Here is a 26,126-nt window from a genome sequence, read left to right on the forward strand (position 1 = left end):
CTACCACCTCCAGCCCCATCCCCCAGCTCCAACAGTCAATCCCCACCCTGTTGTCCATGTCCATGGGTCATTTACACTTGTTCTTTAACTAAACCCTTCCCCTTCTTTCCCTCCTTGTCCACTGCCCCTTCCTCTCTGGTAACTGTCAGTCTGTTCCTTGTTCCCATGCCTCTGGCTATATTTCTTGCTTGTTTGTTTTGTTCATTAGGTTCCTGTTATAGGTGGGATTGTATGGTATTTGTCTTTTGCCACCTGGCTTATTTCATTTAGCTTAATGCTCTCCAGTTCCAGCTATACTGTTGCATTAGGTAGGAGTTCCTTCTTTTTTTCTGCTGCATGGTATTCCATTGTGTAAAGGTGCCATAGTTTTTGATCCACTCCTTTACTGATGGGCACTTAGGCTGCTTCCAGCACGTGGTTATTGTAAGTAATGCTGCTGCGAACATAGGGGTACATAGGTTCTTATGAATTGGTGTTTTAGGATTCTTATGGTATATTTCCAGCAGTGGAATTGCTGGGTCAATGGCAGTTTTGTTTATAGTTTTTTGAGGAATTTCCATACTGTTTCCCACAATGGCTGCACCAGTCCACATTCCCACTAACAGTGCACTAGGGTTCCCTTTTCTCTGCATCCTCCATCATGGCCAGGGCTTGTTCTTTGTTGATTAGTTAATGATGGCCATTCTGACCAGCATGAGGTGGTATCTCATTGTGGTTTTAATTTGCATTTCTAATGGCTAATGATGTTGAACATCCTTTCATATGTCTGTGGTCCCTCTGTATGTCCTCCTTGGAAAAGTGTCTGTTCAGATCCTTAGCCCATTTTTTAATTGGATTTTTGTCTTCCTGGTGTTGAATTATTTGAGTTCTTTATATATTTTGGAGATCAAACCTTGTCCAAGGTATCATTGGCAAATATGTTTTCTCATAGGGTTGATTCCCTTTTCATTTTGATGATGTTTTCTATAGTTGTGCAGAAGCTTTTAAATTTGATGTTGTCCCATTTGTTTATTCTTTTCTTTATTTCCCTTGCCCTAGAGGATGTATTGGCAAAACTATTGCTGTGTGGGATATCTGAATTTTACTGCCTTCATTTTCCTCTAGGACTTTTATGGTGTCACAGCTTATGTTTAAGTCTTTTATCCATTTTGAGTTTATTCTGGTATATGGTGTGAGTTCAGGGTCTAATTTCATTTTTTTTTTACACATACCATTCCAGATCTCCCAAAACCATTTGTTGAAGAGGCTATTTTTACCCCATTCTATCCTCCTGCCCGCCTTGTGAAATATTAATTAACCATAGAGACATGGGTTCATTTCTTGATCCTCTATTCTGTTCCATTGATCTATATGTCTGTTCTTATGCCACTATCAGACTTTTGATTACAGTGGCCTTGCAGTATAGTTTGATATCAGGTATGGTGTTCCCTCCTACTTTGTTGTTTTTCAAAACTGCTGAGGCTATTTGGGATCATTTTTGGTTCCCAATAAATTTTTGAAATATTTGTTCTAAATTTGTGAAATATTTCATTGGTATATTAATAGGGATTTCATTGAATCTATAAATTGCTTTGGGTACTGTGGACACTTTAATGATGTTAATTTTTCTAATCCATAAACAGGGTATATGCTTCTACATATTTGTGTCTTTCTTAATTTCTTTAATGTTCTATAGTTTTCTGTGTACAGGTCTTTTACTTCCTTGGTTAACCTTATTCCTAGGTACTTTGTCTTGTTGCTATAGTAAATCGATTTTTTCCCTAGTTTCTCTTTCTGATATTTCATTGCTGGTATACAAAAATGCCTTTGATTTCTGAATATAGACTTTGTATCTTACTATTTCCCCAAATTCACTTATTAGGTTGAGTAGTTTTTTTGTGGAACCTATAGAGTTTTCTGTGTACACTATCATGTCATCTGCAAACAATTACAGTTTGGCTTCCTCCTTTCCAGTTTGGATACCTTTTATCTTTTTCTTGTTTCATCACCGTGGCTAGAACTTCCATCACTATGTTGAATGAAAGTGGTGAAAGCAGACAATGTTGTCTTGCTCCTGACCTTTGGGGTAAAGCTTTTAGTTTTTCCCATTGAGTATGATGTTGGCTTTAGATTTCTCGTATATGGCCATTACTATGTTGAGGTGTGCTCCCTCTATTCTGACTTTGCTGAGTGTTTTTATCATAAATGGGTGCTATACTTTATGAAATGCTTTTCCAGCATCTATTGATATGATCATGTGATATTTATATTTCACTTTATTTATGTGGTGCATTATGTTTATTGATTTGCAGATGTTATACCATCCTTGGATCCCTTGGATGAATCCCACCTCATCACGGTGTTTGATCTTTTCAGTGTGTTGCTGGATCTGGTTTGCCAATATTTTGTGGAGGATTTTACCATCTATGTTGATCAGCAATATTGGCCTAGAGTTTTCTTTCTTTGTTGTGTCTTTACCTGGTTTTGAAATTAGGATAATCCTGGTCTCCTAAAACAGTTTTGGGAGTCTTCCCTCTTCTTGTATTTTTTGGCATAGTTTGACAAGGATAGGAGTTAGCTCTTCCCTAAATATTTGGTAAAATTCATCTGGAAAGCCATTCCATCCAGGCCTTTTGTGTGCCAGAAGTATTTTTATTTACTGCTTCAATTTCAGCAGATGTTATCAGTCTGTTCGGGCTCTCTGCATCTTCTTCATTCAGTTTGGAAGATTATATGTTTCTAGAAACTTGTCCATTTTCCCCAGGTTGTCAAATTTCTTGGCATATAGTGTGTTGTAGTAATTTCTTACCATCTTATGTATGTCTGTGGTATCAGTTGTAGTCTCCTCTTTCATATCTGGTTTATTTATTTGGGACCTTTTTTTTTCTTGATGGGTCTGGTTAAAGGCTTATTGATTACATTTATCATCTCAAAGAACCAGCTGCTAGATTTATTGATCATTTGAATTGTTCTTTTAGTCCCCATGTTGTTTAATTCTGCTCTGATTTTGATCATTTCCTTCCTTCTGCTCCCTTTGGGCTTTGCATGTTGTTCTTCCTCTAGTTCTTATACATGTAGGGTTAGGTTGTTTATTTGAGAATTTTCTGTCTTTTTTAGGTAGGCCTGTACTGTTAGGAACTTCTCTCTCAGGACTACCTTCTCTGTGTCTCATAGGTTTTAGGCTGTTGTGTGTTCATTTTCATTTGTTTCCAGAAACTTTCTGATTTCTTCTTTGATCTCATTGTTAACCTATTCATTATTTAATAGCATGTTGTTCAGTCTCCATGAATTTGAATGTTTTGGGGTTTTTTCCTTGAAATTGGTTTCTAGTTTCAAGTCATTGTGATCTGAAAAGATGCTTGGTATGATTTCAATTTTCTTGAATTAGTTGAGGCTTGTTCTGTAGCATACTACGTGGTCTATCTTTGAAAATGTCCCACATGCATTCAAAAAGAATGTATATTTTGCTTTTTTTGGGATAAAAGTTTCTGTATATAGGGATTAAATCCATTTGATCTAGAGCATTGTTCAATGCCACCATTTCCTTTTAGATGCTTTGCTTCAAAGTCTATCCACTGTTGACAAAAGGGTGTTAAAATCCCCTACAATGATTGTGTTGCTACTGATATCTTTCTTGAAGTCCTCAAAGATTTTCCTTATATATTTGGGTGCTCCTATGTTGGGTGCATATGTTTTTAAAGGTTATATCTTTTTGATGGATTGTTCCCTTAAGTATCATATAGTGTCTTTCTTTGTATTTTATTATTGCCTTTGTTTTGAAATATATTTCATCTGATGTAAGCATTACTATCCAACCTTTTATTCAAGTCTGTTTGCTTGGAATATTTTTTTGCATCCCTTCACTTTCAGTCTATGTAGATCTTTTTTTCTGAGGTAGGTCCCTTGGAGACACCATATATGCAGGTCATGTTTTCTTATCCATTCAGCTACCTTACGTCTTTTGATTGGAGCATTTATTCCATTTACATTTAAGGTTTTATTGATAGGTACTTATTCATTGCTGTTTTTCCCTTTGTGCCTCTGTTTTTTTTTTTCTCTTTCTTTGTCTCAATCTCTTTCTCTTTTTCTTTATTTTTTTAAAGTAGTCCCTTTAGCATCTGTTGCAATGCTGGTTTAGTGGAGATGTATTCTTTCAACCTTTTTTTTTTTTTTTTTTGCCTGGGAAGCTCCTTATTTCATCTTCTATTTTAAATGAGATCCTTTCTGGGTAGAGTAGTATTGGCTGAAGGCTTTTGCTTTTCATTACTTGGAATATTTCTTGCCATTCTTTTCTGGTTTATAGTGTTTCTGTTGAGTAATCAGCTGATAGCCTTGTCAGGTATTCTTCCCCTTCTGGTATTCCTATGATACAGATATTATTATGTTTCATATTGTCCAGCAGTCCCCTTAAGCCCTTTCATTTTTTTTTTTTGAGTCCTTTTCATTTTTGTGGCTCTTTTTGGGAATTTTTTTCTTCCTTGTGTTCCAGCTTGCTGATTTAATCCTCTGCCTCATCTAATCTGCTTTTAATTCTTTCTACTGTGCTCTTCATTTCAGAAATTGTTTTCTTCATTTCCTCCTGGCTTGTATTGTCAGTTTCTATGTCCTTTTTCATGCTGATGTAGTTCACAGTAAGCTACAGTTCCTTGTAGCTTCCCTATAGTTCTTTGTAGTTCTCACTTAGCTCATTGAGCTTCCTTATAGCCATTATTTAACTCAATGTCTGATAGTTTACTTTCCTCTATTTCATTTAGCACTCTTTCTTGTGATTCCTCATTTCCTTTTGATTGGGGGATGTTTCATTGTCTCCTCATTTTTTGTGACTCTTCTTGTTTATTTCTCTTCTTAGATTGATCTGCTTTTACTGCCTGTCTTCATGATGTGATCTTCTGTGGTAGGAGACTTGTGCAATTCAGTGGTGCAATTTCCTTGATCTCCTCAACTTGATGCTCTTGAGATAGCCCTTATACCCTTTATGTTGGCTCTCTGTGTGTAATTGGGATTTGATTTTTGTTGGGCTATTCTTTGGTGGGTCCTTCCCTCCTGCTTGCTGACTGAGTGTCACTCCAGCCACCATATCTTGTATGCTGCTGTGCAGGTACTGACAGAACATAGCCACACAGCCCAGGAAACAAATTCACTCCTTCAAAAATCCTTACCCACGATCATAACATGAACAGCAGGTGAGCACTATTAATAAGGGTGTGAAGAAATTAAGACTATTATAAGAAAGGAAAAATGAATATGAGGTGACTAAAAGAAAAATGATTTTGAGAGGGTAGAGAGAGAAGCAATAGTGAGAGTAGGGAATTGGGACAGGGCAAAGAAAGTAAATTTTACATCATAAATAAAAAAGGGAGGAAAGAAGGTGGAATGGAGCAAGAGAAAGGAAGTGTATAGAAATTTAAAAACATATAGTGAGAGAGAAAGAAAGGAAAATAAATAAATAGGTAGATAGATAGATAGATAGATAGAATAGGAACCAAATTAAAGAAAGATCCACCACAGCACCATCAATAACAAATGAGCAAAAATTAATATAGTTGGGATGGGACTGAAAGGAAAAAGAAAGAGAGAAAAGCTTAAGATTTGTCTAGAAGAAAGAGAAGTGATTTTGAGATGACAGGGGCAGAAGGAATACTAAGAGTGAGGATTGAAAACCAGGCTAAAGCAGGGAAAAAGTAAAATTTGAGACGGAAGGGCAAGAGGAAGGCAAAATGGAGTAGGAGACGGGAATGGTAACATTTGAGATTTAAAATACCAAAATAGTGAAGATCTAGAGATGAAACTGAGGAAATGCAACAACAACCATCCTATCCACAACCAAGGATCAAAGGTTGATAAAGGAGGAGAGAGAGCTAGAGTACTTTAAATTTGGGGGAAAAAATGTGAGATGACCAATGACACGAAAAATGGATTTGAGGACTGGAGGTAGGAGAAATAGAAAGAGTGAAGAATGGAAATAATTCTCTCATCATAGCAAGAGAGAAAACAAAATTTAAAACAAAAGAAGAGGAAAGAAGGTTAAATGAGAAAAGTGAAGGGAGGGGCAAAATATGAGATTTGAAATCAAATATAATATAAAAGCTAGTACCCTAATAGGCACAAACTTGAAAGACAAGAAATGAAAGTTAAAAAGCTATGCAGGAAAGAAAATACCTCAAATGAAGTATGAAGAACATGCTGGATTTCATCTTGGTAACATCCAGTATTTACCACTGTTTTTTCTTTCTTGATCTTCCTCTGGTGATGTCAGATGGTGTCCCAGTCTGGCCTTAGGCAGCCTGTTCCTGACTACCTGGGATCCAAAATCTATGGCTGGCTGCTTCAGTTGTTAATCTAGTCACTCTGTATTCAGCAGTCAGGCCTGAGCATCACAGGCTGGGGCAGAATAATTCCTGAGGGCGGGGCTATTGCTTCTCCTTAGGCTGATGCAAATTGGAGGGGAGTGGTCTGCCTCAGCAAAAGGTCTTCCTGAGAAAAGGTGAAATTCAGCACCAGGATCCTGGCAGCTGCTCTCTGAATTCTCTCCCAAAGCCACCAACCCCACTGTCTCCTCAAGTGTCTCTAGTCCACTCTGCTGCCCCCTTTGTTATTGCTCAAGATAAGTGGCTGGAAATGAAATTTTATGTGTTGGCCTTTTATAGGACTCTCTGTGTCTCCAGCTGTCTGTCCCTGGCAGAGAGAAACCCTGCTGCTTTTCACAGCTAGACATTATCTGGGCTCTTTCCTGGCTCTGGTGCTGTATGCTAGGGAGCCCAGCTTGGGTTTTAGACCCCTTATTTCCTAGCAGAACCCCCCCATTCCACCGTCACTGAAATATTCCTCCAGGACTTCAGCTGCCATCCATGGGGGCCCAGCCAGCCCTCTCAAAACTCCTCCACACTCCCTACCAGTCTCATTGTGGTGAAGATGTTTTTCTGTCTGTTCTTGGTTATAAGTCTTCTTTCCAGCTAGTGTTCAGTTGATTATTCAAGATGATCTCTCTACAATTTAGTTTTAAGCTCTACAATTTCAGATTCTTTGGGAGGAGGTTAGTGAAGCTTCCACCTATTCCTCTGCTATTTTGGATCCCCATGCTTCCTGAAATCTTAATTTCAATAAACTCATGTCTTCAAGTCTTAAGGAGGAAGGGTGAAAAGGATTATGAAAGACTGGGTTTGTAGGGTGGAAGCAAATGTACATTTTCTATCCCAATATTTTAATAGATGGTACCAGATTATTTTTCTGAAAGGGGGTATTAATTTACTTTCCTCTTACCTTTATATCCTGTACTTGTTTGTAACAAATGTTAATCTCTCATGTCTAGTAATACTTTCCATAGTAAATTAGTTTCCCTAAATATTTATATTGCCATGCCATTTGTTTTTCTTTTGTTTTCTGCTTGATAAATCTTTTTGTGCCCTGTTTTTTTGAAATTTTCTGTATCTTTTATTTTCAGATGAGTCTTTTATACAGACTATACAGACCTGAATTTTGTTTTCTATTATATTCCCCATCTTGGGCAGGTTGGGCTTTGTCATCTGCCCCCTCTCCACCTCTAGCTGCTCTCAAAGGCATAAAAACTGAAGCTTCAGGTGCCCTCAAGGTGAATGTTGATTTCAGCCTCTCCTTACCCCTCAGGGTTCCTGCATTCACTTCATTTTTGATCCATGAGTATTCCTTAGTTACTTTCAAGAACATCAGTACATTAAAGCAATTTAAAATATTATGTATCCTACATTTTTATTTTTAGCAAGAAGGTCAGCCAGGGTACCTAGTCTAGCATATTCTCAGAGGTCATAATAATTTATTTTCCAATCTGCAAATGCCTAACACTTTTACACATGAGGCTCCTTAGTACGGACATTTGTTAGTTGTATTGACTGTGTCGTATTGATTTCTCATAAATGAGGTTGTGGGATGCTTAACACTGTATCATACTTAGGAAGCTAGTAGTATAAACAGATGGTGTTTTCAGAACTTAAAACAGGAAAATTTTCCAATATTCATAGGGAGAAGTGGTTTAGAAAGTCTGAGAAATGTAGACTTAACAAGATAGAAAAACATTTCTATGTCTCAGTCACTTCTGCAAACTTTACTTTTCAGCTATCACTTCAAGAGCTTATACTAATTTTTTTTTCTTTTCCTAAGTCCTCATCTTTTACCCTGCTCCTACATAAAGTCAAAACACTGGTTTTCTATTATCAGTAGATGACTCATTAATTCTCATGTTTAGGTTTTTAGCCACATAATTTCCATGCTTCAAAGTCCATGCCTCCTTCTGTTGAATTATTCCATATTTCTTTCTTTGAATATAACATTTCAGGTTTATGCCTCTATAAGGAATTCTTATGTTAAATACAACTTAGCATGCCCCTTAGTCATCCAAAGAAGACTTCAGTTATAAGTACAAACCTCATTTTAAAGTAGGTAGAATAAACTGTCTAAGACTTAGGTGATACAAAAGATATTATTTAATTTTTAAAAACTTATTCCCCTTTAAAATTGGTTTCTAGTAAACTGAGCTTGAAAATTCTCACTCATTTTTAATATGATGAACTGCAGTTGAGAAAAGAGTAGATAAAACATTCTAAAGTTTAAATAAAGAGGTAGGATGGAGAAGAGGGAACTTTTTCTGAAACAAAACGTTTTCTCCCTGGCATAAGGGTTTCACTTACTCCTCTGCTATCTCGATCCCCCTTTTTCCTTTTTGTTTCTAAAATTGGTATTTGCTAGTGATCTGTCAAGTTCTTAGAGTCTTCTGGTATTTCCAATCTACTAAGTCTATTCAGTGATTTTTTAAAAAAATTTTACTTATTGAAACTTTCAGTCCTAGAAATTTCAATTTTTTGCTTCCCTTTGTTTTTTTTTGTCATTTTAGTTTCTTATCTGAGATTCCCATCTGTTCTCATATTCTCTTTAGTTGTTGTTATTGTTGTGTAAACACATTTTCCTTTATTCTTTGAGACATATATATAATAGCTGCTCTAAAGTTTTACTAAATGCAATATCTAGGTCAACTTAAATCCTGTTTCTAATGACTTAGTTTTTCCCTGTATGTCACATTTTCGTGTTTTGTTGAATGTATTCATTTTTATTATGTACTGGACAGTGTTGAAGATCCATTTTTGAGATGCTCAATTTAAGAAAAAAATTCTTTGTAGAGTGTTCACTGTTGTTTTAGTAGGCAGTTTAGTTCCTGGCTGATCACCTTGTGTAAACTTGGTTTTATATTTTGCTAGGGCAGGTCTGTGGATGACACAAAGTTTTTTTCTTAGGCCCTTTTAACATAGCATGTCTCATCCTTCAAATTCTGTAACCTGTATGAGTTTTATTAGAGCTTGGTTTTAGACTTTGTCAGTGTGGGTCTAGAGTAAGCCTTATTCTTGGGCGTTCTTTTGTTCCTAAAGTGCAATCTTTCTATTGTTTCACATAGATGCCTAGAGTGCTAATGAGTTGTCTTTGTTCAGACTGGGTGAGACTGCCAATATATCCTTATGCTGCTTGACTTCTAGTATTTCTATTCTATATGAACCTTATTACAGCCACCCTTTGTGTGTCTCATGTAGTCCAGCATTGGTTAAGGACTTTCAAGAAGCCCTTGTACAAACTTTTATGGCCTCCCTCTGCACCGTTCCCTCCACTCTGGTGCCCTGTCTGCCTACCAGCCCTGCTCAGTTGCAGTCCAGTTCACTGTAGTACAATTAGGAAATTGTCCTTAGACAGAGAACCTTGAAGAAATGTGAACTCACCTTTTCCTTCTCTCAGAGCTGACATTCGTATCTTGTGTGTTATCCAGAACCTCAAAATAGTGCATTATTTTAATAGTTGTTTACAAGAGGATGAAACGCTTGGAACCTGTTTCTCTGTCATATTGGAAGTGCAAGTCTCCCACAGCATTTTTATATGTATTGAAGTGAATTACAGTGGTTTCATAAAAGGGAAAATTCTACCTTAGTCTCTCATAACTAAAGAAGGTATAGTGAGCTCGTGGTGCTTATGAACTGAGTCATTTCTCTTGGATCTTCCTGCCTCTGACCCCCAGTCATCCATTTACTTTACTCTTTTTCTCTTCACATGGGAAGAGAGGGGAACAGAAGATAGAAAGACCATACTTGGATCTTGTATCCTGGGTTATATCATGAATATTAAATTGAGCCTATCAACTGGAAAATAAATGTGGTTTGTGAAAAAGTACTGTACTTTAGGGGTGAAAGCAGGAATGCCTGCAAGACTTCCTGTGTTTGTGTTTTATGACATTGCTTATACATTGAGATTTAAGGAAATATGATATGCCAGGAAAAGGGGCTGCTTAGAACATCTTCAAAACTTGTACTCTCTAATGACTGCCTTTCAGATTCTGGTGACTTTACATGAGCATTGGGATTGGGGATGGGTAAAGAATTATTTGTCAGAATAGAGCTGTTCAAAATGTCACTCATTTTGTTCTAAATTCTAGTCTTTTTTAAGCTGAAACATCTTTAAAATAAAATCTCTTTTTTTGTGGAAGAGGATCATTTTATTTGATAATTGGCCATCATTTCAGAAATTTAATGAAGTTTCTGTTTGGAAATAATCTAGAAGATTTAAATACTGTTTTAGACTTGGAGTTTTTAGCTCTATTTAAATGTGTCATAGAGGCCTCAGAAGAATAATCTTTTATTTGTAGAGCCCAATTTGGTTTCTGTATTACCTAATTGAATACAGTGAATCTTGTATCTGCCCAAGAAGCCTTATTTTGATTAAGCCTATTCTTTAAAAATGTTTGGTTTGTTGACCTGGAAATATACCCCATTTCATTTTCTCAGAAAAGTGTGATGGTAGTCTGAAGGGATTAAAGTCTGTGGGAAGTTTCTTCCTTTTAATTTGAGTTGTTTACCATGTTTGCCAAAGCTTTACTTTTTGTCATATTATTAAAATTGAACTCTTGAGCGAATCACTTACTCTCTTGCAGCACCCTGTATGCATTTTCCCCTTAGGTTTTCATCACATCCTCCCTATATTTAACCCTGGATCCACCATTTTCTTTCTCTACTTTAAAAATGTTTCATTTATTTATTTATTTTAATTGTGATAAAATATTTATAACATTCTTTCTCTTCTTCTAGTCCTGGGCTGGTAAACACTGCTAAAAACATTTATGGAGACTGGTGATATGACATATTCCACTGGGCTTATTACCAAACTTCTCAGCCATGCTTTGTCCTTTGTCCACCCTTCCCTGGTTCTCTCCTGTAGCATCTGTTCTTATTTTTCTCTTCAAGTCACCTATGCCTTCCCTAAAACTGCCTTTGGCTCTGGGCAGATGGGTTGCTTCCTCTGTCACAGAGAACATGGAGGCCATCTGCTGTTTACACCCTTAGCTTTCCATTTGAATACATGCCTCTCTATTTTCGCCTCCTGTTCTTGGAGGCTTGGAGGAAGAGCGTGCTTAGATCCCATAAAGGTTCGTCTCTCTGTTGGAATTCTTGTGATGTCTCCCTGTCCCTCTGAGATACAGCATTTCCTCTGGTCTACTTCTCCACCTCCATGTTTTGTTGTTGTTTTCCTTCCTCACATAAATACACACTTAAGTTGTTCTCATCTTAAACACAGACAAAAAAAATGGATTTAACTCTTCACTGTGCCATGTTTTCTTTCAGTTTGATCCTATGCCTTTCTCTTGACACAAAACTATGTACCTTGAAAGAAGAGTCTATAGCCCTTGCCTTCCCTTCTTTCTTTCCATTCTTTCTTTGGACCACTGAAGTCAGGCTTCTGTTCTCATTACTCCATTGAACGCACCTCATAAAAGTCACTGGCTCCCTAGTTGTCAAATCCAGTGGCCTCTTTAGACTTCATTTACTTGGTCTTCCTAAGACAGTGATTTTCAACATTTTTCCTCTCGTGGCACACATAAACTAATTACTAACATTCTGTAGCACACCAAAACATACGTTTTTTTGTTGGTCTGATAGGAAAAAATAGGTATAATTTTTATTCATTCACAGTGGATGATTGTTGTTTTGTTGGCTATTGTCATTTTTTCATTTGACAATCTAAGGGAAAAGAGATCAGTGCCCCTGACTTAGTCAGGTATTGCATGTTTTAAAAATTTTTGTGGCACACCAGTTGGAAATTCTAAGACATTAAATGCTGACCACATCCTTCTTCTTGAAAACCTTCTTTTGCTTTCAGGGTTTCCTTTGTCCCTGATTTTTCTACCTCTAGTACCTTTTATTTATTCTTCTTTGCTGCCCCTCTTCCTCTGTGCACCTCTTTAATGCTGATGCTCTCTGACTCTTATGTCCCATATTGTCACACTCATCTGCATAATTTTAATTATCGCATAATTAAAACTACATGAAAATTCCAAAATCTGAATCTTTCACCCATATCCCTCTTTTGAGTTCAGACCAACATAATATAATCCTTTTAACAGGCCTACAAAATAGTAATGTTTTCCACATTTATAGGTAAGGAAATTGAAACTAACTAAGGCATGTTTGGTAACCTGTTTGAGATCAAGTGGCCAATGGAAGAGCCACAATTTTAACCTCTGTCTAAAGTTAGGCCTTTAATTTTATAATATGCTATTAATCAAATATCTTCACCTGGCTATCTGACAGATATTAAATATGTCATGTCCCACACCAAATGCCATCTCATAACTCCATTCTTACTATCCCCTTCCAAAGTAAAACAAGAGCAATAACATGAAAACCTATATTCTCGATCTTACTGAATGGCATTCCTTCTTTTAGTTATCTAAGCCAGAACTGTTGAGAGAATTCACGTAGCCTTTCCTCTATACTTCCCCTGTCTCTCTACCCTACAGGCTCATACAGCCCAAGCTGGCATCACATGGTTCCTATACATTTTTCTTCTTTAACATGACTTATAATCATTCCCTCCTTTCTACTTCTACTGCTACTGTGACAGTTGAGAACTTTATGTTGACCCGGATGGCCATTATTGTGACATTCCAACCCATTGCTTCTCATATTGTCTGAGATGAAGAATTAACATTTATTGTTTTTCTTTTTTAATTTTTAATACGTTGCAGAAATGTTGTAGGAATATAAAAATGAATTATTGGCAAACTGAAATGAAAAAAAGACATGCAAAATATAAGTGCCATTTTAAATTCAATAGACATAAAATACTGTGAAATTGCTATAGTAGTTTTCAAACACTAGTTTTATATGTGTATCTTGCTGCAGGTAGCAAACGGTTTGTGGATCAGCACTGGTCCATAGACAGCACTGAGGGGCACCAGTTCATGTGTCTGATGAAAAGAAATGTCTGCAGTTTTTCTCAGATTTAACCACATGGGCCTGTTAGTTAAAACTTAAATATTTTAACTAGGACCTTCTTTGCTTTTGGCTTATATTTAGTCTGTATATGTGGATTTAAGGGGTTTTAGAAAATTTCCTGTTCCTTTAGGATCTCTTCTTTCAATATGAATAAATCCTATGTGAGCAAGGGGTAGTCATGTGTCACATTACAACTTAGTGCTAAAACCGAAGTACACTGATTTAAGAATCTGAAGTGACATTTTCTTAAATAGACTTGAAATGCAGTCTTCATGGGCTGCCTGTAATAAAAGTGATTTTCCCTGGTTTGATATATTTAACTTGATGTGATGGAACACACATACACACATTTGTATCTAACGGGCAGTAAAATAAAGCAGATGGGTTGATGTGTTTCATTTCTGAAAGATTAAAATTCTGTATACATATTAATCTGACTGGGTGATAAATAATAAAAGCTATCTGGATTTTGGTAGGTATCTGGCTAAGCCCTTGTCAAAGATTTGAAGTTAATGAATTGCAGACAAGAGATGCTAAAATGGTCAGATTGTATTTTACCCCTTGGCTTTCAACAGGGAGTGGCTTAGGAACCTAAAAACACAAAAATGAAGTTCTAGAGGGATGGATGAATTCAGGGATGGGAATGCTGTAAATAAATATTAAGCTGAAATGAATCATGCCTAGAGTTAGTTTAGAAATTTATTAGATAAAACTATACTGCTCAGACCTCATTATTGTCTGTATCAGGTCTGATGCAGAAAAAAGCACATGGGCCAATGCCTAAGAGAACATAATTTTCCCATATGAGATTTTTAAAAAGTCATAGAAGGTCTTTTAAACATTTTTAAATGAAAAAGCAAATTAAACAACTAATTGACAGCATTTCCAGGTACTAAACAACTACCACACACAGAAAATTTCTAACCACTAAGTATTCATTAAAAGTTTATTTTTTTAAGTTCAATTACAGTAATATTTTCTCAATTAATTAAGTAAATGACCCCTGAACACAATTAACTAAAAAAACAAAACAAAACAAAAAAACTTTGTCACAAGAGGTTGGGGCACTCTAAGAGGTTTAGGAGACTAAATTCCCAAAGCAGGATGTCATAACTAGCAACCTTCTTCCGTTTCCAGATCATTCACAGCAGATGGAGAGATGGCAACTTGCTAAACCCACACCTAGAAAGTGATTAAAAGTTTTATTCAAAGAAAACTTGAAACTAGCATACCTTTAATGAAATTCAGGATGGAGAGTAGGTAGGAAACCACAACCTAATTGGGGTCTCTGTGCTCCCCAAATCAAAAAAAGTTGAGATAAAGTGAAAGAAAATGTATTTTTGAAAGTTAATAAAGAAAAAAAATAAATACCGTTTCTTAATTTGCATTGTAGCAAGTTAAGCTGAGTCACAGAATAACAGATGCTTGCCAGGTAGACTGGGATGGAAGGGAGAAATGATGACATTGCAGGCGAAGGGAACAGAGAGGAAAGAAGGCATGTGGGGGATAATGTGAAATAGCAGCCTGGTTGTTCTCAGAATAGAAAGCAGTTTGGATGGCAGGAGTGAGCGCAGGAATGGAGTGTCTGGTGTGTAGCTGGAGAAGGCTGAAAGCAGTGCTTCTCAAATTTAGGGAAACATAAATCACCCGAGGATTTGTTAAAATTCAAGTGCAGGGAAGGGACTTGAGAATCCACTCTTCCAAGAAGCTGCAATGTGTTACAGATGCTCTGGTCCACATACCACATTTTGATTAGCAAGACTATAAATTTTATCTTAATATTTATTGATACTTTGTTTCATGGATTGAGTTACCACTATTCAGTTACTTAGTGTTTGTTGAATAACAAGCGTTTCTGTTATTGCTGTGACATAACAGAAGTGGCATTTCTGTTAAACTAGACATTAAGTAATTTTAGTCAGTTTTGCTCTGCTGATGGAGAAATAATACCCTTAGCAATTCCATTGCCAAGTGCAAAAGAAATGAATAATTTAGATACAAGCCCTCACCCTGTATTGAATTAGTTGAGTAGGGGGATGCAACATAATAATGGAAAGAATCTGAAATTTGATAACAGATTTTTAGAACTGAGCTCCAGTCTCAGTTTTGTGACTAAATAATTGTGACTTTATGAAGATAAATTAGCCCTTCTTTCTGTTTATTTTTCTCTCATCTGAAATAGTTATAATACTTGCCACTTTGTGGAATTGTTGTGAGAGTTAGAAATGACATGTATGAAGTACCTTGTAGGGAAAGGTAAGTGGGGATTTCAATTATCAAACTTTTGAGCTACATTAAATCTAAAAATATATGATTCTTTAAATAAAGAACATCGAATGATCTGATTCTAGCAGTTACTGATCTATGTGTGATTATTGGCCCATCTACTTTTTGAGTCTTCCATTCTCAGCCACTCTTAGCAAGTTGGAGAGTGTGGTTTTTGTAGATTATAAAAGCTCCCACCTCTACCCAGCCCCAAGATCTACTTATACTCATGGTGTATGTAAGTAATACGGTTGTTAGAGAGGGGTTTATGTTGTACTTCTGAATGTTCTGGAAGCATGAAAAAACAGATTGGATTGTAGCTTTACCTGATTTCACAGTTCATTTATCTTATTTTCAGTATTTCTTAACTATGGAAATTTTCTATATAATTTGCCACTTTCAGTTTGCTATGGAACAGGAACATCCCTCTTCTAGGGAAAAGAATTACTCAGCCTGTGGCTTGGCCATTGTTTAAGCCTGTAAAGGGCTTACCAGTTTGTGATCCTCCTTAGCAAGAATGGGACTCAGAGGAGAGACCCACAGAGGCCCTAAAAGCAGAAATTCTTTTAAATCTGGGGTTCTGGTAGAACCAGAAGTGGGACACAGACCATTGGTGGGCACATCTCTTTGATCTTACTGACTCCTTCCCCAGCAGGTACAGGCGCAGCCAGAGGCAGGCCAAGGCAGGGCTCTCTAAAGCCCAGGACAAGGGTCCAGGCTGTTGGGCAGGAGTATATTAAGGAACTTATTGTTTAACCTCTTTTTGTTTAATACTAGTCCATTTATTTAGCTTTCTTGTTTCATGGCTGTAGTATATATTTATTTGTGCCTGAGTTTTTAACAGATACGAGAAAATTATAGCATCTTATTTAATTCAGTATCTCTGAGATGGAAGTAAGTCTTAGTGTTAAAAAAATTCTTATATTAAATGTGGTCTCACTAGTAGACATTTCATTATGAGCTTTTCTTCCTAATTCTGTACCTTGTCCTTATGTTTCGGTTTTTTAGATCGGCTTCCGCTCCCTAGGAATATGATTGAAAACAGCATGTTTGAGGAAGAGCCAGATGTGGTGGATTTAGCCAAAGAGCCTTGTTTACATCCTTTAGAACCTGATGAGGTGGAATATGAGCCTCGGGGTTCACGACTGCTGGTGCGGGGTCTTGGTGAGCATGAGTTGGATGAGGACGAAGAGGATTGTGAGTCATCTGCCAAGCTGCTGGGCATGTCCTTCATGAACAGAAGCTCAGGCCTTCGGACCAGTGCAACTGGCTACAGGCAGAGCCCAGATGGGACTTGTTCAGTACCCTCAGCGAGAACCATGGTGGTCTGTGCTTTTGTCATTCTGGTTGCTGTTTCTGTAATCATGGTGATTTATCTACTGCCCAGATGTACCTTTACCAAAGAAGGCTGCCATAAGAAAAACCAGTCAATGAAACTTATTCAGCCAATTGCAAGAAATGGGAAGTTATTTCCATGGGCACAATTCAGGCTTCCCACTGCCATTATGCCACTTCGCTATGAACTTAACCTACACCCAAACCTAACCTCAAAGACAGTTAGGGGTTCTGTGACAATTTCACTTCAGGCTCTTCAGGCCACATGGAATATCATTCTTCACAGCACGGGCCAAAATATTTCAAGAGTGACCTTTATGTCAGCAGTTTCAAGCCAAGACAAACAAGTTGAGGTCCTGGAATATCCATTTCATGAACAAATCGCCATTGTTGCCCCAGAAACCCTTCTTGAGGGACACAATTATACCTTGAAGATAGAGTACTCAGCAAATATGTCGAATTCTTACTATGGGTTTTATGGTATCTCCTACACAGATGAAAGCAATAAGAAAAAGTATGTAACTCTCTTAAATGATTCTGTTTCTTTGCTCTGGGACAACTTCTGCAATGTGGACTTCCTTGACCACACAAGAGACATTAACTGCAATTCTTTAAATTTTAGGATGTTATGTGTGAAAGAGGAGAATGGTGATTTGGAAGAATGTACTTCTCTCTTATCAAAACCTTGAATATATATTACATATCATGGTGGGGGTAGGGGTATGCAGATGGAAGGAAATAGATAAAGATTTTGTCTATTACAATCTCCATCACAAAAACTTATGTTATTTTGAGTTTTTTTATCTTACAAGATAAATCTAGTTTTTTTCTGTCACCTTACAAGAGATCTATGAGAAGCAGAGTAGAAAAGAGTATGAATAATTCTTTAAGACCTATTTTTCTAATGTATGGAACTTTTAGGAGGTGCTTAGTGAGATAAAAAAGAGGGTGTGAAGGTGTTTTATGCTTACTGAAATCATTTGTAGTATCTTTAATCTTTGCTGATTTATTATTTTTAATGCCCCTGCTATTTTGAATTTCTGACAGAAAAAAATTTAAAATCTAGGAGAGACTTGGTTTTTAAAAAGAGTGACTCAAAACATAAAAGCGTTCAGCTCCCTATTTAGACCGTATATTTTGTACTTTAATCTCAGCATTCATAGCATGTAATTTAAATCACGGGAAAGATGCAATGCATACTACATACTCTTAATAACAATAATGTTAATTCTCTTGTGTGCACAAAGTCCTTGTTAGGTCTGCCTAACGCAGTTGGAGCATTCTCTCATATTTCTTTGTAAACCAATATGTGAATTACTGATGCCATTTGGCTAATGTATTGAGAAAAATAGAAATGAGTATTTTAAATCTATTTGAGGATGTTTTTTAAATCCTTCTTAAATAGAAAGACAAAAGTAGGATCTGTGGTTCTATTTAGATAAGTACTTTTTCTCTTTATGTAATACTTGAAAACTAAATGGTTTGCCGACTCTTCGTAAGATCTGACATTAAAAGTAAATTTATAATTGCAGTGATAGCTTGGATTGCTTGGCTTTAGTTCTCATTCCATAATCTCTCTCATCTCTAAGAATTACAGAATATACATAAAAACAATATTTTTAGTATGCAAACAAACCTTTAAGACAATTCCTTTGTCATATCTTCCAACCAGATTACTGCCCTTGGGGTCCCTTGTGCCTGCTACTACATAATGGGAGGAATAGTGTTATGTAGCAGAGTAATGTGATTTTTGGTATGGTCATTTGTTATGGTCTGGATTGAGTTGTGGAAAAAATGCTAGAAAAATGGAAGATGGTTCCTTAAAATTAAATAGAATATTAAAAAACCTGTATTTTAAAATCTTAAAATAAACTTCTGAAACTTTGCTGTTAAAAAGTATATATAAATTCATTAACTTACTTGGTTAGGTAAAATGAGTACCTCACAAGAATGTGTATCTGGATGGGAAACAAAAATTTAGAAGATTATTTATACCTTTGAAGATGTCCGAATGCTATAATTCAGAGCAGCTTTTTGGCTTTCTCCCACTTTTAATTTTGCTTAGTTATTAGAGAAGTTTTTGTACTTCTTTACCCTTTGGGGTATAATAAAAATAAATATTTAAACAAGTAGGTAAAGTAATTAAGGGATAGATTTCTTATTGACTGGAAAATCAGAATATATGTAAATGCCAAATGTGTATTGACATTGCTTGTAGTAAAGGAAAGTTACTCATGTCATGTAAGAGGTAAAGGTAGTTAGTAAATCCAGAAATTGTTGATGGTAGATTTAGGTTCTAGATAAAAAAACTGATATTTACTAGGTGCTCAATAACTATTGGATGAATTTGCATTTTTTTTTTTAGATACTTTGCAGCAACTCAATTTGAACCCCTAGCAGCAAGATCTGTTTTTCCTTGTTTTGATGAACCAGCATTTAAAGCCACATTTATTATCAGGATCATGAGAGAGGAGCAACACACTGCTTTATCAAATATGCCTAAGGTACCGTTCTGACCCTTGTTTATAAAATCTTTCTTTCTTTGTTGTGAAGACTTGAATTTCTCTTTGCTGTACTGTTGAGAATGAGTAAATTCTTATGCATTTTTATTTTTTCTTAAAATACATAAATAAAAGTTAAAATGTATGTTGGAATCAACTGGGAAGTCAGCCTGAGGAGCACTTGAGGAAAGAGAATGGCCTGCTGAGTGTGGAATGTGAGGGCAGGAAATATGAGGTGTGTGCTGTGCACTAAAGATGTATAAAATATTAATACTACGAATGAGTACTGAAGATCAAAGTGATATTTTATGAGATATGGTGAATTTGCTATTCAAAGTAGTTGAAAGTCATGAATCATTATTGACCTTGATGTTTTATTGGTTATTTAAAAAGTCTTGGATGTGGGCTGTACATGGGAGGCAGTGAGTGCGTAACCAAGCAGAATTGTTTTTTTTGCTAAACGGAGCTTAGGGGATTCTTTTTTTGACACCTGAGGGGCAGTGTGCAGTCTGATAGGAGCCTCTCAGAACCCATGTGTCTAGGGGAGAGGAGTAGCCACATTCAGCAGACTATGGAGTGAACCCTTGCAGGCAAGAGAGGACATGGTCTGTCCTTTAACAGGGACGTTACTTCAATAGCTGCACTCCCAACCATACTCATCACCTTAATCTTCCTCTAAAAGAGACAGAATGCCTATTTGCCTTGTATCCCAAAATATATTGGAATTCATGGTCAGAAAATCCTATAAGATTGCTTGTATTCCCTTATCTTTTGCCTACTACAGACTTCTCTAATGACTGTGATGCCATTAAACATTGGGGTCACAGCTGTTACCTTTGAAGCCATTTCAGATCATTTGGTATGATATCCCAGCTTTAGCTCCTTCTTCTGTGAGTATATTTGTAGCATTAGAGAGGAGCACTGACTGCTATATAATAAGGAAGGATTTGGGTTTTGGTGGTGTTTTAAAAGCGAGAAACAGAGCTAATGTTGCTTACTGTCTCCAACTTCCATTTACCTAAAGCCATCTTTTGAGACTAAAAACTCATTAGGGATTTTCACTGTAATTAATATATCCTTATGGTGAAGGATGGTGGAACAGACTGAGACAAAGGCCCATGCTCTGTTAAGAAACTAGTGTTGAGAGAGCCCTGGCTGGTGTGGCTCTATGAATCGAGTGCTAGCCTACGAACCAAAGGGCTGCAGGTCAGGTCCCTATTTGGGGGTGCATGAGAGGCAACCACACACTGATGTTTCTCTCTCTCTCTATCTCCCTCCCTTTTCTCTATAAATAAATAAAATCTTTTTAAAAAGAACCTGGTGCTGAGAGATTAAAACAGGCCAACATCTTTACTACTTATTTCCTATTTGAATTTTCAGTTTCTCAGTTTGTCACTGTCATTTATTCCCATAATTATAGAATTGTCATCTTTTCCCCTTTGCTTGTAGAAGTCATCAGTCACTATGAAAGATGGACTTATTCAGGATGAGTTTTTTGAAAGCGTGAAGATGAGCACTTACTTGGTTGCTTTCATTGTGGGAGAGATGAAGAATCTGACTCAGGACATAAATGGAACCCTGGTATGTGGTAGTATTTGTCCAAAAGAGAGTGAGAGAATTTCTTTAATGATTTCTGGTAACTGCTTTATGGAGGAAAACAAGCTTTTGGATTGCAGCTCTGTTATTTTTATGCCACACCTCTTACTTTTTGCTTAGTTGTTATTTACTGTTATTAATTGAATATCTTAAAGTCAATAATTTTTAAGTGTCTTTTCATTTTACTTTTATAAGTAAGTTCCGGTAAGACAACATATGGGGTTGGCAAAAGCAGGTTTACAGTTTTTCATATGGTAAATGTTACAATAATTAATGAATGATAAAACAGGGACTAAACTCTGTGTTGCATATACTTACAACTATATGTATAATAAAGCTTCTAGAAATGTGTTGTACACCATGGAAGTCACTAGGTTAATGTGACTTGATTCAAATTAAAATTAGAAGACACTGCCATAGCTGAATAAGATGTTTTTTTCATTTATGCCTCCCTACAACAATTTGCATCCATACATGAACAAAAATACCTTTGTGTAAGCTGTGGGATCCAGCACCACATGCCATGGGACATGGAGGAATCTTGCCCACCTATGCATCAGCTATTAAACATGCAGACTTTGTTCCTGGCTGTGGACCCTGTAATGGTCTGTGGACCCCCGGGACTGTAGTTTGCGAGCATATGAAAAACACTCTATTAGACAACTGATTTTCAACCTTTTTCATCTCACGACACATATAAACTAATTACTAAAATTCTGTGGCACACCAAAAAACATATTTTTTGCCAATCTGTCAAAAAATAGGTATAATTTTTATTCATTCATACTGGGTGGCTATTGTTGTGTTATCTGTTGTCACTTTTTTATTTGATGATCTAAGGGAAAAAAGGTCGGTGTCCCTGACTAAGTAGTCAGGTGTTGCATGTTTTAAAAATTCTTGTGGTACGCCTTTTGAAAATCACTGTCTTAGACAATTGCCCCTAGATAAGAGATCCTGAATAGAAGTCCAGATTTCCAGCAGAAAAGTTCTAGCATACTACTGGAGGGAAAAGAAAACAGCATGAGTTTGTATGTATTGGAGAGGTCAGTTAGTAAAAACTGGAGGAGATTACTGCTACTTCAGATGCAAAAACAGCTAGGCAGTACTTCAAAGAACATGAAAAAAATCTAGAAAACATGACCTCACCAAAGTACAATAACTAACCTTCTAGTAACCTGTCCTCAAGACATGGAGATCTATGATTTACCCAGTGAAGATGTCAAAATAGCTGCTTTAAGAAAATTTAAAGAACTATAAGAAAACACAAAAGATGATTCAATGAAATTAGAAAATAACACACAAAAAAAGGCAGAAGTTTAACAAAGCTATAGAAATAATAAAAAAGAACCAAACAAATTCTGGGGCAGACAAATACAGTTAATGAAATGGAAAAAATATGCAATAGAGAGCATTGATATCAGAATGCATCAAGCAGAAGAAAAAATTGGTGTGTTAGAAAATAGGAAGTTTGATATCCTGTCAGAGGAGAACGAAGAAAGAGGCATGACAAAACTGAAGAATGCCTGTGTGATATGGGATCATTAAATGAAACAATTTGTGAACAAATGGAGTTTCAGAATGAGAACAGAGGGAGAAGGGCACAGAAAGACAATTTAAAGAACTAATGGCTGAGAATTTCCCCAAACCGGGGAGAGATTTGGATACCCAAGTTCATGAAGCTCATAGATTCAGTTTAAAGGTATCCTCTCCAAGACACATTGTAATAAACATGCCAAAAAAATCAAAGAGAATCTTAAAAGCAGAAAAATAAAAGAAACATGTAATTTACATGTTTCTCACCAGAACCATAGAGGCCAGGAGAGTAGAATGATCTGTCCAAAGTGCTAAAAGAAATAGAACTGCAACCAAGAATACTCTTTCCAGCAAAGTTATCCTTCAGAAATGAAGGAGATAAAGACTTTCCCACACATATAAAAGTTGAGGGAGTCCATTAGCTCTGTCTTATAAGAAATGCTAAAAGGACTGCTTCCAGCTGAAATGGAAGGATACTGATTAGTAACATGAAAGCAAATGAAAATATACAACACATCAGTTAAGTATATAGTAAAATTTAGAATAATACTGTAATATGGGATGCATCAAAAGGATTTTTAAGAGGGATGTTTGGAGTGATAAATGCCTTCATTAAGATAAAAGAAAGATCTCGAATGACCAACTTGACTTTATACCTCTCAGAACTAGAAAAAAAGAGAATAAACTAAACCCAAAATTAGCAGAAGGAAGAAAATAAAGATCAGAGCAGAATTAAGTGAAAAATATGTGCCAGAGAAAACAAAGAAAATACCAAGAAAACTAAGAGCTGTGTTTTGGAAAGATAAACAAAATTGATAGCCTTTAGCCAGACTAAGAAAAAAGGACTCAAAATCAGCAATGAATGAGGAAACATTCAACTGATACCACAGAAAATGCAAAGGATCGTAAGAGACTACTGTGAATGATTATAGGCCAACAGTTTGTATAACCTAAAAGAAATGAATAAATTCCTAGAAACATAGAAACTACCAAAAACGAATCATGAAGACATAAAAAATCTAAACAATAGTAATGAATAAAGAGATTGAATCAGTAATCAAAAACTTCCCAACAAAGAAAAGCTTAGAGTCAGATGGTTTCTCTAGTGATATCCACCACATATTAAAAAAAAAGTCAGTCTCAAACTCTTTCAAAAAATTGAAATGGAGGGAACACTTATTTTGCAAGGTCAACTTTACCTTGATACCAAAGCCAGGTAAGGACAATATGAGAATCTATAGGTCAATATCCCTGGTGAATATAGATACATTAGATGTCTGTGCATGAAATTCTCAGTGAAATATTAACATACTAACTTTCTACAGCACTTAGAAAGGATTATACACCATAATCAAATAGAATTTATTCCTGGGATACAACATATACAAATCAGTAAATGTGTTAGATCAAACTAGTAGAATGAAAGGTAAATATCATGTGATCACTTTAATAGATGCAGAAAAAGCATTTTACAAAATGCAGCTTCCCTTTATGGTAAAAATTATCAACAAATTTGTTGTACCTCAACATAATAAAGTCCATATATGAGAAGCCTGCAGCTAACATCATATTCAACAATGAAAGGTTGGAAGCTTTTGCTCTTAATACTAGGAACAGAACAAGGGTGCCCCTCTGATCACTCTTACTCAAGATGGTGCTGGAAGAATAGATAGAATGATTAAGCAAGAAAAAGAAATCAAAGACATTCAGATCAGAAAGGATGAAGTGAAATTGTCTTTATTTGCAGAAGATATGATCTTATATATAGAAAATCCTAAAGATTCCACTAAAAAACTGTTTGAACTCATCAACAAATTCAATAATATTGCAGGATATAAAATTAATATATAGAAATCAGTTCCATTTCTATACATCAACAGTGAAATATCTGAAAAAGAAATAAAAAAAACCATTCCATTCACAATAGTATCAAAAAAACAGTATAATATTGAAGAATTTAACCAAGGAGGTAAAATCTGTATGCTGGGAACTATAAGATTTTGATGAAAGACATTGAAGAATAAACAAGTAAATAGAGAGATGACCCTTGTTTATGGATGGGAAAAATGAATACTGCTAAAATGTCTATACTACCCAAAGCCATCTATAGATTCAGTGCAATCTCTATCAAAAATCCAATCGAATTTTTATAGAAGTAGGAAAAAATCCTAAAACTTGTGTGAAACTACACAAGACTTTGAATAGCCGAAGCAATTTTGAGAAAGATGAGCAAAGCTGGAGGCATCACACTTCCTTATTTCAAACTATACTACAAAAGTATAGTAATCAAAACAGTATGTATAGCCATCAAAAGAGTATGTTACTGGTACAAAAATGGACACAGACCAATTGAACAGAATCAAGAGCTGAGAAAAGAAAACCCACATATTATGGCAAACTAATATTTGACAAGGGAGTACAGACCACTCAGTGGGGAAAGGATAGTTTCTTCAGGTATTGGTTTACCAATACCTGGTTTATCTGGGAAAACCAGATAATCACAAGCAGAAGAATGAAATTGGACCTTTCTCTTAACACCACTCACAAAAATTAATTTGAAATGAATTTAAGAGATTAAACATAAGATCTTAAACTGTAAAACTCCTAGGAATAGCACAGGGAAATAGCTTTTTGACATTGGTCTTAGCAACAATTTTTGTGTATGATACTAAAAGTACAAGCAACAAAAGCAAAGGTAAAGAGTACTACATCAAACTAAACAGCTTCCGTACAACAAAAGAAACAAAATTAAAGGAAAACCTACAGAGTGGGAAGAAATATGTGCAAATCATATATATATATAATAAGGGGTTATTATCCAAAATGCATAAAGAACTCATACAACTCCATAGCAAAAGTAAACAAACAAACAATACAATTTAAAAATGGGCAGAGGAACTGAACCAACATTTTTCCAAAGAAGATATACAAATGACCAACAGGTACATGAAACATCACTAAGCTCTAGAGAAATGCAAGTCAAATCCTCAATATAAATCCTCAGGTGAGATTTCACCTCACTCCTGCCAGAATGACTATCTCAAAAAGGCAAGAGTTGAAAGTTGGCGAGGATGTGGAGAAAAGGGAACCCTTGTGCACTATTGGTGGGAATGTAAAGTGATACAGCCACTATGGAAAACAGTATGGATATTCCTCAAAAAATTTGTTTAGAAAGTTAAACTACCATATGATCCAGCAATTCTAACTCTGGGTATATACCCAAAGGAAATGTGATCGGGAATTCAAAGAGATATCTGCACTCCCTTGTTCACTGCAGTATTATTCACAGTAGCCAAGATACAGAAATAACCTGAGTGTCTTGTCCATGAATGAATGGATAAGGCAGATGTGGTATATATGTACTTGTGGGGGGGCTCCACCCTCAGGGTGCCCCCAGCCACCATGGATGAGAATAAGTCCACCAAGACATGATCTGCTTGGGGAGGAAAGGTGTCCAATCTCTCAAAGAAGAAAGGCTGGAGCCTTTTCCTCAATGGGCTTTTATTGGGTTCAGTTTGCACAGGAATACAGGTAAAGCTCATTGATCATTGTCAGGCAGTAAGGATCAAACAATAGATAACATACAAAGAACTATGAGGGCTTATTCTGAGTCAGGGTCAGTTAGCTAAAGGGCCATAAA

At 36.1% G+C, this 26,126-nt stretch overlaps 1 protein-coding gene across 1 annotated transcript in view; it reads left to right on the forward strand.

Moving 5' to 3' along the window:
• LOC114496094 (leucyl and cystinyl aminopeptidase) overlaps positions 1–26,126 on the forward strand; it is a 103,306-nt gene that overhangs the window by 26,799 nt on the left and 50,381 nt on the right. Inside the window, exons 2-4 of the mRNA XM_028511364.2 lie at positions 16,530–17,370; positions 19,222–19,360; positions 20,807–20,938. Of these exons, the coding sequence (XP_028367165.1) occupies positions 16,530–17,370; positions 19,222–19,360; positions 20,807–20,938 (1,112 nt within the window). The remainder of the gene's footprint in view (positions 1–16,529; positions 17,371–19,221; positions 19,361–20,806; positions 20,939–26,126) is intronic.

This window comes from Phyllostomus discolor, chromosome 3, assembly GCF_004126475.2.
Source record: "Phyllostomus discolor isolate MPI-MPIP mPhyDis1 chromosome 3, mPhyDis1.pri.v3, whole genome shotgun sequence".
Classification (NCBI taxonomy): domain Eukaryota; kingdom Metazoa; phylum Chordata; class Mammalia; order Chiroptera; family Phyllostomidae; genus Phyllostomus; species Phyllostomus discolor.